The 13,453-nt window shown below is 43.5% G+C and overlaps 2 protein-coding genes across 2 annotated transcripts; one reads left to right on the top strand and one right to left on the bottom strand.

Moving 5' to 3' along the window:
- Positions 1–1,386: 1,386 nt before the first annotated feature.
- On the bottom strand, positions 1,387–5,623 carry gpr143 (G protein-coupled receptor 143). The gene is made up of 9 exons (XM_069702426.1): positions 5,285–5,623; positions 4,284–4,393; positions 3,815–3,909; positions 3,352–3,444; positions 3,019–3,128; positions 2,827–2,935; positions 2,487–2,604; positions 2,136–2,391; positions 1,387–1,634 (listed from the first exon to the last, which is right to left on the bottom strand). The coding sequence occupies exons 1-9, from the start codon at positions 5,538–5,540 to the stop codon at positions 1,531–1,533; spliced, it is 1,251 nt and encodes a 416-aa protein (XP_069558527.1). The 5' UTR covers positions 5,541–5,623; the 3' UTR covers positions 1,387–1,530.
- Positions 5,624–8,847: 3,224 nt separating this feature from the next.
- Positions 8,848–12,189, top strand: LOC138623276 (ankyrin repeat and SOCS box protein 9-like). Its single transcript, XM_069702709.1, has 7 exons — positions 8,848–9,098; positions 9,243–9,322; positions 9,560–9,667; positions 10,114–10,264; positions 10,468–10,602; positions 11,086–11,277; positions 11,404–12,189. The coding sequence occupies exons 1-7, from the start codon at positions 9,017–9,019 to the stop codon at positions 11,553–11,555; spliced, it is 900 nt and encodes a 299-aa protein (XP_069558810.1). The 5' UTR covers positions 8,848–9,016; the 3' UTR covers positions 11,556–12,189.
- The last annotated feature ends 1,264 nt before the right edge of the window (positions 12,190–13,453 follow it).

The raw sequence follows: 13,453 nt of genomic DNA, 5'->3' as shown, positions 1-13,453 counted from the left end.
GTGAAAGTCAAATCGAATGTGCCGCTACGAGGTAGTTCTTTTAACATCAGGTCAACAAAAGGAAAAAGCTGCCGAGAACTAGTCCCCAAAAAAAACCCGAAACTCAAAATGACGCGCTCCATTCACCCGAGATCAGAAAAATGTCATTTTGTGGACAAGATGTGAAAAGTGTGGTTTACAAAGAGAATTTTCTCCCTTTTTGGATGTAAATTTAAAGAATGTAAAGATATGTAAATTAGATTAATACACAGACTTATATACTGTGTATATATGTTTATATACAGTACACTTTATCGCCATCCTGTAGGGGCTATTAAATGGCTAGAGCCGTCACATCTCTGCTGTTAACACGTGACAAGACCACTTTTTAAATGAAGTGCGTGTCTCATCAGCTTCTTTTTAATACAGTCTTTCTAAACTCGGCCAATCATAACCCACGCATCAAGCTTTCTTTCTTTCTTTCTTTTTTTTTTAAATTTTTTTCTAGGGAGTCACAAAATGACTTACAGACATGTGACGGAAGCAAATCTCGCTTTGCCATCAGCATTACCACCGTTCGTTCCTCTTTGGCATTTTCCTCTGATCAGTCTCCTGGAAATTCAGATCACATTTTGACCAGAAGGTGGAGTTCGTGCAAAAGCCGTTTGGCGTTTAAAACAAAAGAGCTTCGATCGTTCTTGATCAGGTTTCGGTCGGCTCTGAAAGATTCGTGTTGTGGGCGGGGCTTCAGCAGCGCGTCTGCTGGCTGGGATCTAAAGTCACTTCAAACTAACCTGCCACCTCTTTCACTTGCCTTTTTTTATTTTATTATTTTATATTTTTGTCTGGTTCCTTTTCACTTTTAGTCATTTTCCGTTAGAACAACATGAAGTGCACTTTTTGTTTTGGTGGTTTCAGCAAACGTTCAGATTTTGCTGAAAGTGAAGGTCCAATGTTTGTTTTTGTTTTGGTTTTTTTCCTCTTTAATGTCACAATTGGATGCTAATGTGGTGTTTCATTCTTTCTTTTTTCTTTTTTAATTTGCTGAGAGCCATTATTGTCTGTGTCAGACTGAGAATTGGGCCGTGGGTTGGTGGCCACTCTTGGCACGCTGAGGAGCCCGATATGGAATAAGTGCTGTGACGGCTACTATCTCTCGCACCCTGGTCCAGGGTGCTGTCACCTGTTTCCAAGACAAAACGTCAAAGTCATTCAGTGTCTCAAATAAATTACTCTATTTTGATATCAGAAAACACGCCTGTCTTGATTTGTGTTCTTTTATCTGAGAAGATAAAACTACAGCTGCTCTTAAAAAAAAAAAAAAAAAAAAATGCGAAGAAAGCGTCACCAACAAAACTACGAGACATTTTGGATATTTAATATTGCATAAAATAGATGTGTGCAAAAATACAAAGTGGACAGTTCAGAATACAAGAACTGTTTATAAAACACACTAATGAGCTAAACTTGGAAGTTTTAACAAATATCACAAAATGAGTGCCTTCGTTTCAAAGCGTCGGAGCTCGTGAAATGGACTGAGGATGACCTCCGCTAGCGCCTCACGGAGTTGTCCAAGGATTCTCCGTCAGCGTCTACGTCCTCGTAGTCTCGGAGCTCGCTGGAAATGTGGATTTCAACTGTACTAGACTCTGAACCTGGCAAGACAAAATAAGGGGTAGATTACTGGGAGGGAACTGCATGTGACACCTTTTTAAAGTTGATCAAACTGCTTATCCAGAGAGGTGTTCCTATTTATAACAAATTACATTCATGACATCCATCCTTCCTTCCTGGTGGTTTTTAAATCGACTCAATTCCCGCATTTGACAAATAAGAAAAAATAAGAATGAAAAACGTAATTTCTTTTAAAGTAATGTTTATTTCTAAATACTTGTCATGTCAGAGAAACTCGTGACACAAAACATTAAATATCCTTTTTACATGATCTTTATGGTCCATAAAAAACAAAATATATTAAATCCCTCGGTGTTTTGCACGAATGTACGACGGAGTATTAGAGCCAAATTTAGGCCCCCGTCCATCGTGTACTTCACATAAAGAGGAAGACGTCCATATATGGTGCTGGCGAGCAGCACGTCGGCGTCACCGGCCCCGATACACCGGCCAGCTGCTGGCGCCGTCGACGGGCCAATTACCTTCTGAGAGGACGCTGGTGGCGTCGGAGGGGTGCTGCCCGTTTCCCATCAGGTTTTTCTGGGTGCCCTGGATGTGACTGTGGTAGAGCAGAGTGCTTCCCACTATGGGGTTGTGGCCGCCGGCGTTTGCCACGGAAGTAGAGCCCGAGTCCCAGGCCAGCTCCCTCCGCCGCTGCAGGCTGAAGTCCACGTTGAAGCCCGTCCAGCCGTGAAAGGCCAGCGTGTTCAGGAAAGCCTGCATGGGGTTCAGGATGCCCTGGAAGAGGAAAACGCAGAATAGTAATGATCAAACTCATATTCTGTCTGCTACGTCGGTGTATTTTATTTTTAATTTTTAATATTTGTACCTACAATTATAAACCACGTGATGAGGGTGGCGTTCCTGATATTCCTGAACCTGCTGTCGTTGATGTCTGCCTGCGTCTCCAGGAAGAAGAGGAGGCTCTCGTTGATGATGTTGGGAATCCAGCTGAAAGAGAAGAAACGCATCTCATTACCTTTGAAGAATATTCTCTAAATAATGTGAAACACGTGGAAGGAAGTCCCTTTGAGGAAAACCGTGAAGGATCAGGTCGACGGTTTCCCACGTTTTGGCCCATTTACTTCAAATCCAAAACGGCGCAGACTTTCAAATAAAAAAAGAAGAAACTGTCCTTTAAGTTTGTCCTTTAGATTAAAGATGGAAACGCACCAAATGAAGTAGACCAGCATCATTTTGAAGAAGCGTATTTTTATCTCGCTTGCCAGCCTTCTCTCGTTTTCTGTGTAGATTCCTTGTCGTCCTTTGAGTAGAGACGTCACTGCGTTGGAAAGACAAGAAAAGACGTTTATTCCTCCTCGTGAGAAAATACCTTGTGAGAAATTTTGAGAGCGAGAAACTGACCCGCAGATATGGTCCGATTAAAGAAGATCGGGTTGGCCACGAGGACGAGCAGCATCGGTGCGTATGTGGTGACGTAGTGAGGAATGGCGTGCTGGAGGCCTTTCTCACAGCTGGGACAAAGATAACGAGCCATTTAATCGACAAGGAAATGTGAATTTACCCGATTTGCAAATCATCACGTTCGGGTTGTATGTTTGTTTTATTTAAACATTTATCCGGTTGCTTCTGGAAGTCTTTAATAGACGAAACAGACTTGTTTTGTTTTGCTTTTCTTTAGGTGAAAGCAGCAGATGCTGAAAGGTGCTCATCGGCGTATGTTTGAAATGGTCTCACTCGGAAATGGAGGGGTAGTAGAGCATGGCCAGTCCTTCAACACACAGCAGCACGGCGAGGCCCCATGTAATCATGTGGTAGAGGACGATGGTGCTGACGGGGAAAAGAAACCAGTCATGAGACGGAGATCGCAGCACACGCTCCGGCTCTTCATCTTAGGAAGATTTGGTTTGCGTGTGGCCGACCGCGGAGCGAAACGTAAGCAACTTTAATAAGTTCAAACTTTCAAAGCAGCATTTGACTGCTCGGTGAACCTTCAGGAAAAATGCCAAAACTCAACAAGCAGTTTTATGCTGTTTTGAGTTGTGAAAGACTTTGAACCTGAAGGAGGTGCAACACCGGGCGAGAGAACTTTTGTTTTACACATCTCGTGTGACACGAGGCCCGTCAGAAGCTCCGAATAAAGCTTTCGGCTGGTTTAGGTGATAATGAACTGCGGACGAAAGGTGAGATTTAAAAGAACCTGATTCCCGCAGATGTTTTCACCACCAGGAACACGTCAACGGCATAACAAAAGGTCCACCAAAAAGAAGCGCTGAAAAACAACTGGATCCACATCTGTAACACACAGAGCAGACACAATAAACTCACGATAGAGGTCAGAAGTAGAATAACTCAGACGAGGAGGACTGACTGCGGCTCGTTGGTTATTTTTACATTTTTTTAGGTTAATCTGCTGTACGCGCCCTGAAAAGAGACTTCAGACTTGCGCACGCTTGATGTTTCGGCTTTAAACCGTATTAACACTCCCGTCCGGGAAATCAGCATTTTCAAACGAACAAAACGAAGTGCTTTTACACTCGAGTCCCTTTTCACGTCATCTGTCAAGCGTGAGGCCGAGTTGCGCCAAAGCTCGCTTCGCTCAAAAGTGTTCATGACCGCGCCGTCCAACAATGAGAGGCTTTGTCCAAAGAGCATTACGGCGGACGTACCGCGCTGCCGACGCAGAAGACCTCCGGCCAGACGTCGGTGTTGTTGACCACCGAGATGCGGTCGATGATGTTCGGCAGGCCCAGCCAGACCGACGACCTCACGATGATGCCTGCGCGAGGAAAAACAAGCGAGCGAACAAAACCAGAAGAGCAGCGTCGGTTATTAAGTCACGTCATTAATTCGAATCAGCCTTTTAATAGTAGCTTTACATCATGGAAATATGAACTTCCAGCAGGTGGGTTTTATGAGGGTGTTTCCATTTCCTCCATGAAACCCATCAGCTTCACTGCAGAATGGAAAAATGGGAGCTCTCCCAGGATCTTTATGTGTTGCAGACTGCACGCTGTTCTGTATTTCATTTGAAGCTGTGTCATCAGTGGGTTTCAAGCTGTTAGTTTGCAGCGGTAAATAAATCTCACTGGGCACCGAGTACACGCAAGCACGGTCTCGGTGCTCCTTCGCCTTCACCGAGATCAGTTAGAGAAGTGATGAATGAACGCGTCGAAGGTCCAACTGGTTTCTGTGCAGCGCAGCAATCTGAGGATCGTCTGCAGACCTTAACATGCAGTCTGTTAGTAGAAAAAGTTGGTTGTGATGAGACATTTAATGACTCACGTGAGACGACCACGAGTCACACTTTTGTTATAAATTAAAGATGGAATCTGCTTCAGATCGTATTTTGTAAAAAATAAATAAATTTTTTAAAAAAAGCACGTGAAGGATGAAGGACAAACATTTTTCTACTTCTTTTTTTTTTTTTTTTACTACAAAAAAAATAAATGCTATTTTTTGTAGCTGCACATAAACTATGTTGTGCAACAAAAGGGTTAAAAATGAAATCTCTGCGTGCGTAATTAGATCCAGCCTGCAGCCCCACGCTGGGAAACGCTCGTCGCTCTTTTCTATTTTGTTTCCACTATGATTAAAAAGGGGGAAAAAAAAAAAAAAGGTAGGCCAATGACTGCCAGAGGTTGTTGTTTTTTTTTTTTTTGTACTTTACCTATGCATCCCAGTATATCACACAGAGTGATGATGAACAATATCCGCGAGGAGGACGCAGGCCTCGGCAGAGGGTACTGTCCGAGCCGTCGGTATCCTTTGCGTTTTGGCAGCACTTGTAAAACGGCCAAGATGAGACTCAAAGCTCCGCTGCCCAAACTTAGAGACGCGAACAGGTCGGGCTGGAAAGACACCACGAAGTCCGACGCAGCGTCTCGGTTCGGGCAGCAGAACGTCTCCAGCCGTGGGGATGCCATCGCGGACTCCGGAGAGAGAAGGAAGGAAAGAGGCCCGCGGATTATGAAGAAAGGAAGAAAAGAAAAGGAAACGACTGAGGAGCTACATGACCCAACTGTGTGAGAAATCACGGGGTTGAATCGTCATGTGCTTCCATTTAATCCCTGCAGTTGTAGCTTAACTGTGCCACAAAAAAAAAAATAATACAAGAACCCCACAAAGGACTGTTGTGTTAAGGTCTTAAATTCAGCAGACTACTATATGTTCCCACGTGGTTGAAGCAGTGTTTAACTTTAGTTGTTAAAAGAAAATCGAATTTATTCCAGTGCTCATTAACTAATTACACACAAACAGAAAAAAAACCTCTACAAAACACGAATGAAACATGAAACGCAGCCTATTCAGTACATTATGGTATGAAAACCTCAATAAATCAGCAGAGATCACAAATATTATTAAATACAATTGAGTAAAACCTCTCAACAAAACTAAATAGGAGTCAAATTATAGATAAAGTACAAAATCGTAGCATATTCAGGCTTTCTAAATGTTATCGGGTGTGTTTGTATGTTTGTATGTGCAGCTGGTTGGAGAGATATCAGAGGGTTAGAAAGAGAGTTATATAGATTCTCTTTAATCTATTTTATACGTTGTTTTGGCTGATGGGACTCCAGACATAGTCCACGTTGGACGTGATTGGCATTTGATCTCTGAAAGCTGAAAGTTTCGAGCCAGAAGACATTTCGGTGTGTAAACTAATAAAGACAGGAGAGCTTCATCCGTCCGTCCCGTCAGCCTCGATGTGTCAGGAGGGAATCTGCAAACGCCCGAGCATTAATCTGAGGCTCCCGGAGGTGATGAGAGCCACTCGATAACCTCCACAAACACATCTGAGACCTGTGAATGCAGCTGTCTGAGAATGACTCCTGCACTGCGTTTGCAAAGACTGTCAGTCATCCAGATATCACGGTCCGTCTCAGTGTTTTCCAAAGGCAACTGAACTTCTTTGAGTCCTCTGAAGGCGTTTATGAAACTCAAATAACACTTAGATTGACACTTAAAAAGACTGAAAGGTCCGGTACAAATCCACCGATTTAAAGTTTTCATTATATTCAGATTTGATTTATTGATTTATTTATCTTTTGGTCTGTTATGGGGTAATAGCTCATACATTTGCATCGAGTGACACTGGATTCGCATGCACGTGCACACATGTACACCACGTTGTATGCACATGGATGAAATCTGGAACACGGGGACGTGGGGACATGCACATATGTCACATTTGCACAGAACAGCTGGTCCTGGGTATTTTGAAAAGTAAACATTCGCATGTTTGTAATCATAGCTGGAACAAATCACACGGCACCGTCTTTTACATTTATCCTATTACCAGTTTTATTATTTTATGACCGACAAGGTGTCTGAAAAAGTATTTAAAGTACTCAGCGATCAATAAAAGCAATTTGCACATGAATAAAAAGTTAAATTTGCGGGTTAACTTTTTCACATCCCCCTTTTTGAATTAATTATACAAATTGCTGCACTTTACTTGCATATCTCAGATGAGCGTTGCATGCATGCAGCAGACCTCCAGATCCAGAGGAGGTGCCGGCAGCTGCTCGATCTGCCTGCCTGGCCTGAGATCTGAGAAAAACACGGTGGACATTTCAAGCAGATTTACTTGGGAAACAAAGCACCAAGGGCCTTCATTATCCACCGCTACAGAGAGGGCATTCATTCAGTTTATACAACGGTCTTCTAATCCACATGCAGCTCCTCTGACGAGGCACAAAGTCAATCGCATGGCCAACTTGTGGCCCGCCGCCGGGGATTAACGCCCCCCCCCCAGGAACCGGAGTCCCGGGATTGTCTCACTTTGAACATCTGCTCTCTGCGGCTGCCCTCTGCTGGTCTGCACACTAAATAATCTGATTGCAGCTCTGCAGGCACGGTAGATATTGCTGGTAAATTACATTTGGGAATAGGAGTGTGTGTAAAAACTATGAAGCTGCTACCGTACCGAGTGATACAGTATTTATTTATAGTGCACGTGGAGCACGAGCACGGTCCGAGATCAATAACCACAGCTGTTGCCTCCGTCAGACAGGATTTACTCATGAAATTAATACAGAGATCACGTGGCAAAATTATAATTCAAGTTGTTCCATTCGTGTCATTGTTGTTGCGAAAGCACAAAAAAAAAAAACGCATTTTGAAATAGTTTTCCCAAAAGCAGAACTGCTTTCTATTAATTAAAGGAACAATATGTACGATTTTTAGTTTAAAACTTAAATTAATGAACTAAAATGATCCACACAACGTGAAGAAATAACGCTGAAGAGGTCCATGTGTTATGCTGCACACCTGTCCCGTTGCGCAATGCCAACACACACCTCGAGGGGCGATAGTGAGTAAACGTTAATTTTAATTTGAGTAATAAACAGTTTTTCTTCATAACTTAGATAATATAAATTAAGAAAATGTTGATGTTCCCAGTGGCCTCACCGTCTCCCATTGTGTCATTATGACTTTGTATTTCCTGCCTGTTAGCTTTGCGAAATCTTTACCCTCTGTGGCTTCTACACGCCATCCACGCTGCGGTTGCCTAGCAACCGGGTTCTGACGAATAAAAAAATGGCAGGCCTGTGCACACAGCTTCTCATATTTTAACCGTGAGCGGCAAGAGTTTCTCAATACATGGTTCAGCCGTGGCTGTTTTTCTTGCTACTATGATCCCGTTGAAAGAGGAAATAAGTAAGCTATGACGTAAAGTATAACCCAACCTTTTTTTTTTTTATATTTATTTTTTGTTGTTGATGCGCTCCAGGGTTATTACAGTCTAGCTTATCAATCATCCATTATAGCAAATAAAAGACAACTTCTAACTAATAGCATGTTGCACCTTTAAAGCATTTCATGAAAAAAGGACATCAAATTTAACATTTTTATCCAAAGTAAAATACGCTGCTGTGTTTTCTTAAAGCCCAGTGCCAGACTTTTTTTTAAATTTATTTATATAAGTATACAAACTCATAATGGTCCCACAAAGTTTTCAAAGTCACGGCACATGAAACATTTACAGAAGGAGACGACTTGACACACGTGGATGAATTCATTTCCCTTCATTCAATTGAAAAACCAAACAAACGCCCTCCCCCACCGGCCCGCTGCAGGAGAGGATGGGTGTGGACGTACAGTGTCAAATTACACACAAAACTACAGACCTGCTCCATTCAACCAGCCTGCTTCCTGCATGGCAAACCCTTTTGTCTGAGAGGAAGTGACATCACAGCACCGAGATCAGCCACTAAAAAAAACAAAAAAACAAAAAAAAACACACACACTGAAAACAGACCAAACATAATTCAGATATGCTTCGACTCACAGCTGGATACGGTTCAGCTTCTACTGCAAAAAGCCCACGAGGGGAAAAAAAAAAAAAACCCAAAACAAGCAGGCTGTAAAACAGCCTTTTAGAGCGACACTGTGAAACATGTCTGCTGGACACAAAGAGACTCTGCGAGACACTACATGTCAAAGTGGAGCTGTTTTTTTCTCAAACCCTTTGATGAGCGGTGAGTAGCAGCTGGCAGCACGAGCTCACGCCGAAGCTGCAGGACGTTTACTGCTTTAAAGCTTCACCGCAACGCACATTCGGTATTATATGAAAGTGAATTAGTGAGTGCGTTTAAGAGACTACCGTTCATGTTTGAAAGCAGATGTTGAGTCAGACTGGTCTACAATCCACGATGCCGCCTTCAATGGACGGGTCCTCACGCTGCAGAGGCTCATCGCTCAGGTGAAGTTTAAAGGCCTTTTGTAGATTGCGTTGAGGGAGAATTATCACCAGATCATTACGACGTGCAGTTTACCGACTTCTGAAAAGTTGGACAATCATCATATACGAGATTATTCTTCACAAAAAAATAAAAAAAATATGAACATCATCCTGAGATGATAACACTGTTGATGTTTCATGTTTAAAACTCCTAATCTGTGTGCCAGTGACTCTGTATGTATTGCGGGTTGTTCACAGGGTTCATGTGTAAACCTGAGCACTCTGGACCAGGTGTCGCCGCTCCGTGCAGCGTGCATGCAGGGGCACGCCACGACGGCCAAACTCCTGTTGGAAAACGGGGCAAATGTCAGTGAGGCATCATCTTCTTATCAAGTTATGACTTACTGGTGAATTTAACTCAATTCAACACCATGCTAAATTATGACATTATGAAACTCCCAGTTCCTGCCCAGAACAATCATATCAATTACGGCTATTTTTTTTTTTTAACTTATTGATGGTGCGTCTCGGTGAGAAATTAACCAAACAACATTTTCTAGCAGGCACGCAGACACAACCACGCAAGCACAAGAACTCATTAACGAACACCCTCAGTTATAAAGTCCAACTTGTCTCGTGTCTGCCCACCACAATGTTCGCTGGCAGATCAACAACAAAATGTGTCAGCTGTACAAATATAACCTATATAGAGTCGGTAGAAAAATAGGAATACCTTATTTTCGCTTTTAACTGAATGCGGTGTGTACGGCGCTGCTGCTGGACTGTCTCGCAAATGTACTTACCCACGTCAGGTAAACGGCTCGACGGCGGACGGACACACCGCCCTGACGGAGGCGTGCTGCCGAGGCCACGTCGCCTGCGTGTCGCTGCTTCTTCAACACGGAGCCGCCCCGCTGGGCACCGGCCGGTCCGGCTCTCCGATCCACAGAGCTGCAGCCAGAGGTCAGAGGTCACGGTGCCACTGCGAGTGCATGGTTAATCTACGCAAACCGAGCTCAGTCAGAAATGCCAAAAAAAAAACCAAACCCCAACATGTATCATGTTTTAAAAGTAAGACGTGAGCATATTGTCCCCGGGATGTGGAGCACGAGCAGGTGTCTCAGCAGATCCCTTCATGTTATAATGATTGTGGTAACTCCTGCCAGGTCACCCGGAGTGCATCGAACCTCTTGTTCAGTACGGTGCAGATGTGGATCAGCACATCGACGATTTAGGAGCACCTCTCCACGTGGCCTGCTCCAGTCAGCATCTCAGTACTGTCAGGAAGCTGCTGCAGCTCGGTAAGAAAGCTTCTCATTTGAACTTTTACATAAATTCATTTATTTATATTTTTTTGGGGGGGGGGGGGTTGAAGAGGAGACGAAATGAATAAAGATCAAGTTTTGTAAATAATGTGGAATGACACTCAAGTCCTGCAGTGAAAAATCTATTTTAAGTAAAAAAAATAAAAATAGCATGATTAGTAAAATGTGCTTGAAGGGGAACTCCCAACAATTTCCACGACAAATGCCGTTTACAGATCTACTGCAAAAAGTTGTGTAAAGCCTTTTGTGGATGTTGAGGGAGCTGAATAAAAAAATGGGATAAACTGCCTCACGTGTACCTCAACGCTGTAATCTATTAAAATAAGTAAAATGACGTAAACATCCACATTGTGTTTTACATTTGAGGATCTGCTGTGGAAGAAAAGCTTTGGAGGGGAAAAATTCAGAAATGCTCTTCCTGATGCAATGTGAGGGCATCATACCTCGTTTGTCCTTCAGGTGCTTGTGTGAACAGCGGCGCGTCCGGAGAGTCGCCTCTGCACATCGCCGCTCGTCTGTCCAGCCCCGAGCTGGCGTCCGTCCTGCTCGAGTACGGGGCAGATCGCTTCCTCGTGAACTCGGAGGGCAAGCGGCCGCTGGCCCTCGCACCTCCCGGCAGCCTAGCGGAGAGACTGCTGAGACAAGCAGGAGGTATTCAAACCAAAGTAACCGAGTAGCCCTCCTACGGGGAGTTTCAAGGTCTGTGCACCGAGCTGGTGCCGCTGGCGGAGGCTAATAATCAAATCATCTCTCTGTAATGGCTCTTGCTTCTCCCAGGAGTGTCACCTCTAGTGCAGCTGTGCCGGCTGTACATCAGGAGAACTGTGGGCAAGCAGAGGCTCGGTGGGATTCGTGACCTTCACCTCCCCACAGAGCTGATACAGTATCTCCTCCACCGATCAGACCGGAGGGGAGATCTGATGCACTGAAGATCCTCAAGAGCTTCAACCTCACAATGCTGAGCCTTACAGGTTTTGGTCAGTAGGGGGCAGAGTTGAATAATCTTGCGGGGGGGATGAGAGAACGTCATGATTTTTGAGGTTGTGAAGATGAACTGTAATTCCCCTTTGAGACGAACCTCGAAACAAACAGATTCTCAAGATCAGTCTGGACTCTCATACAGAGACTGAAAAGTCTCAAAACAACATCATTACATTTTTAAGTGAGAGGTTTATATTGTATATTGAAACCATCGAATCACTATTTTTTTTATTTTTTTTTAACATTACACAAATAATCCTGTGTGAATGTTGCTGCAGAGGCTGGATTACATAACATCTGTGTAATGATCAGTTACGTAAATGTATTTTCCGTTTTGTAATTCTCACAACAAAGTCAAACAAATGTACCGATTATTTTAAACAAAATGGTCTTAAATGCTTCTCTCAGGCTGGATTTTTGATTTAAAAAGGTGTTGCTTTTACTTGTAAGGCATTATTAAATACTGATGTAATGTGGCTATTTAAGACATGAGCTGTAGAAAATATTTCTACCGACAGACGGTGAATAAACATCCTCGTAAAACTTTCACATTCTGAACTGACTGTAAAAACAAAAGAATCCAGTTTTGTGGGTTTGTGATCGGGTGTATATATACACAATATATTCTATGAAAAGTCAGCTGTTTCTCCAGAGAATCATTCAAAAGAAAAAGAAGACAATGAAGAAGAACCAAAAGGAGGATGCAGTATTATAAACTTTCCTCCCTGACTGCCTTTGTTTGTGTTTAAGTGAAGAATCAGTAGTTTGTTAGCGTCTAACTTTCTTTTTGTGCCCTTTTACTTATCATAACACCACCAGGAGGAGAGATGGCGCTGATACCGAGATGGAGCCGTGATCCACACAATGTCGGGACTCCCATTTGGTTTGATTTAGGTCATCTCTTCTTTCCATTGCTTAGATCGAGTGTTTAAAACGTCCCGGTCGATTTCACAATAATCCGCAAGCCGAAACCCAAAACAGAACTATTTCTTCTTCCTGATTTTCTCAATAGTTATTCGCTCAATTCCTCATAAAACTTTAAGTGTGAGAAAGGCATTTGTAATGTTTAATCCTAGCGTGCTGTAAGCTCGTGACCCTCCTTCTCCATGTCTGGAAAAAAAAAAAAAACAACTCCTTAAGGGCTCCCTGACCTCTGACCTGTGTGTTTGTCAGTGCATACGGCCAATCAGAAGGGTCGAACAGACGGGTAGGTGTGACAGTGAACAACATTACTGGGAAATAGATAGCGGTTATGCATCTGTCATTTGTATTGGAAATGTTTACCACCACAGTATTATGAATATTGATTCCAATGGGTCATTTAGCGAGGTGATTAAAAGGCCAGTGGCTGGTACCAGTTCAATGTGGACATCAACATCCCCTCCGCGGTGACAAAAGCAACAGTAACCCGCTCCCCTCTTGTTAAACGCAGCATTCATTAACTCTCCATTGATCCTTGTGTCCCAATTTGCCGCCCGAACTAAATCATCATCCCCCTCAAACGCTGCACAGGGTGCCCCGGGGGCCCGGGCCCGCCTCGAAACCGAGTTTCGATTTAACCGGCGTTTAATGTAAAATCAATACCGCGGAGGAGCTCCTGAGTCGTGCAGCCGCTGGGGAACACGTACAGTAATGTAGTAATACAGCCTGTAATTAGTGACATCTGGACAATCAGGTGAGACGAGGGTGTCTGGGAATCACACGAGCACCTGAACCGTCGTACATTTCAGTCATCTCGGCATTTCTGATGGCCGTGTGCCGTTTTGCTCTTTGTAGTGTATCTGAACGATTTTCCGAGGTTCAGTAAAGTACTGTGCGGCACGCAGATGCACTTAAAATCAACCCA

Source organism: Brachyistius frenatus, unplaced genomic scaffold, assembly GCF_029030835.1.
Source record: "Brachyistius frenatus isolate BFR_SWC_R1_liver_20210118 unplaced genomic scaffold, ASM2903083v1 Contig_42, whole genome shotgun sequence".
NCBI lineage: Eukaryota > Metazoa > Chordata > Actinopteri > Embiotocidae > Brachyistius > Brachyistius frenatus.
Note: the sequence above shows the minus strand (reverse complement) of the source record. Positions and strands in the feature narration are given on the sequence as shown.

Bases quoted from the DNA above. Each gene is read 5' to 3' on its own strand.
- LOC138623276 (XM_069702709.1), top strand. From the start codon at position 9,017: ATGTCTGCTGGACACAAAGAGACTCTGCGAGACACTACATGTCAAAGT. The intron at 9,323-9,559 runs GTGAAGTTTAAA...GGTTGTTCACAG, and splicing joins TGCAGAGGCTCATCGCTCAG to GGTTCATGTGTAAACCTGAG. The intron at 10,603-11,085 runs GTAAGAAAGCTT...TTTGTCCTTCAG, and splicing joins CAGGAAGCTGCTGCAGCTCG to GTGCTTGTGTGAACAGCGGC.
- gpr143 (XM_069702426.1), bottom strand. From the start codon at position 5,540: ATGGCATCCCCACGGCTGGAGACGTTCTGCTGCCCGAACCGAGACGCT. The intron at 3,445-3,814 runs GTTCTTTTAAAT...TTTCCCCGTCAG, and splicing joins AAAACATCTGCGGGAATCAG to CACCATCGTCCTCTACCACA. The intron at 2,936-3,018 runs GTCAGTTTCTCG...TTTCCAACGCAG, and splicing joins TAATCGGACCATATCTGCGG to TGACGTCTCTACTCAAAGGA.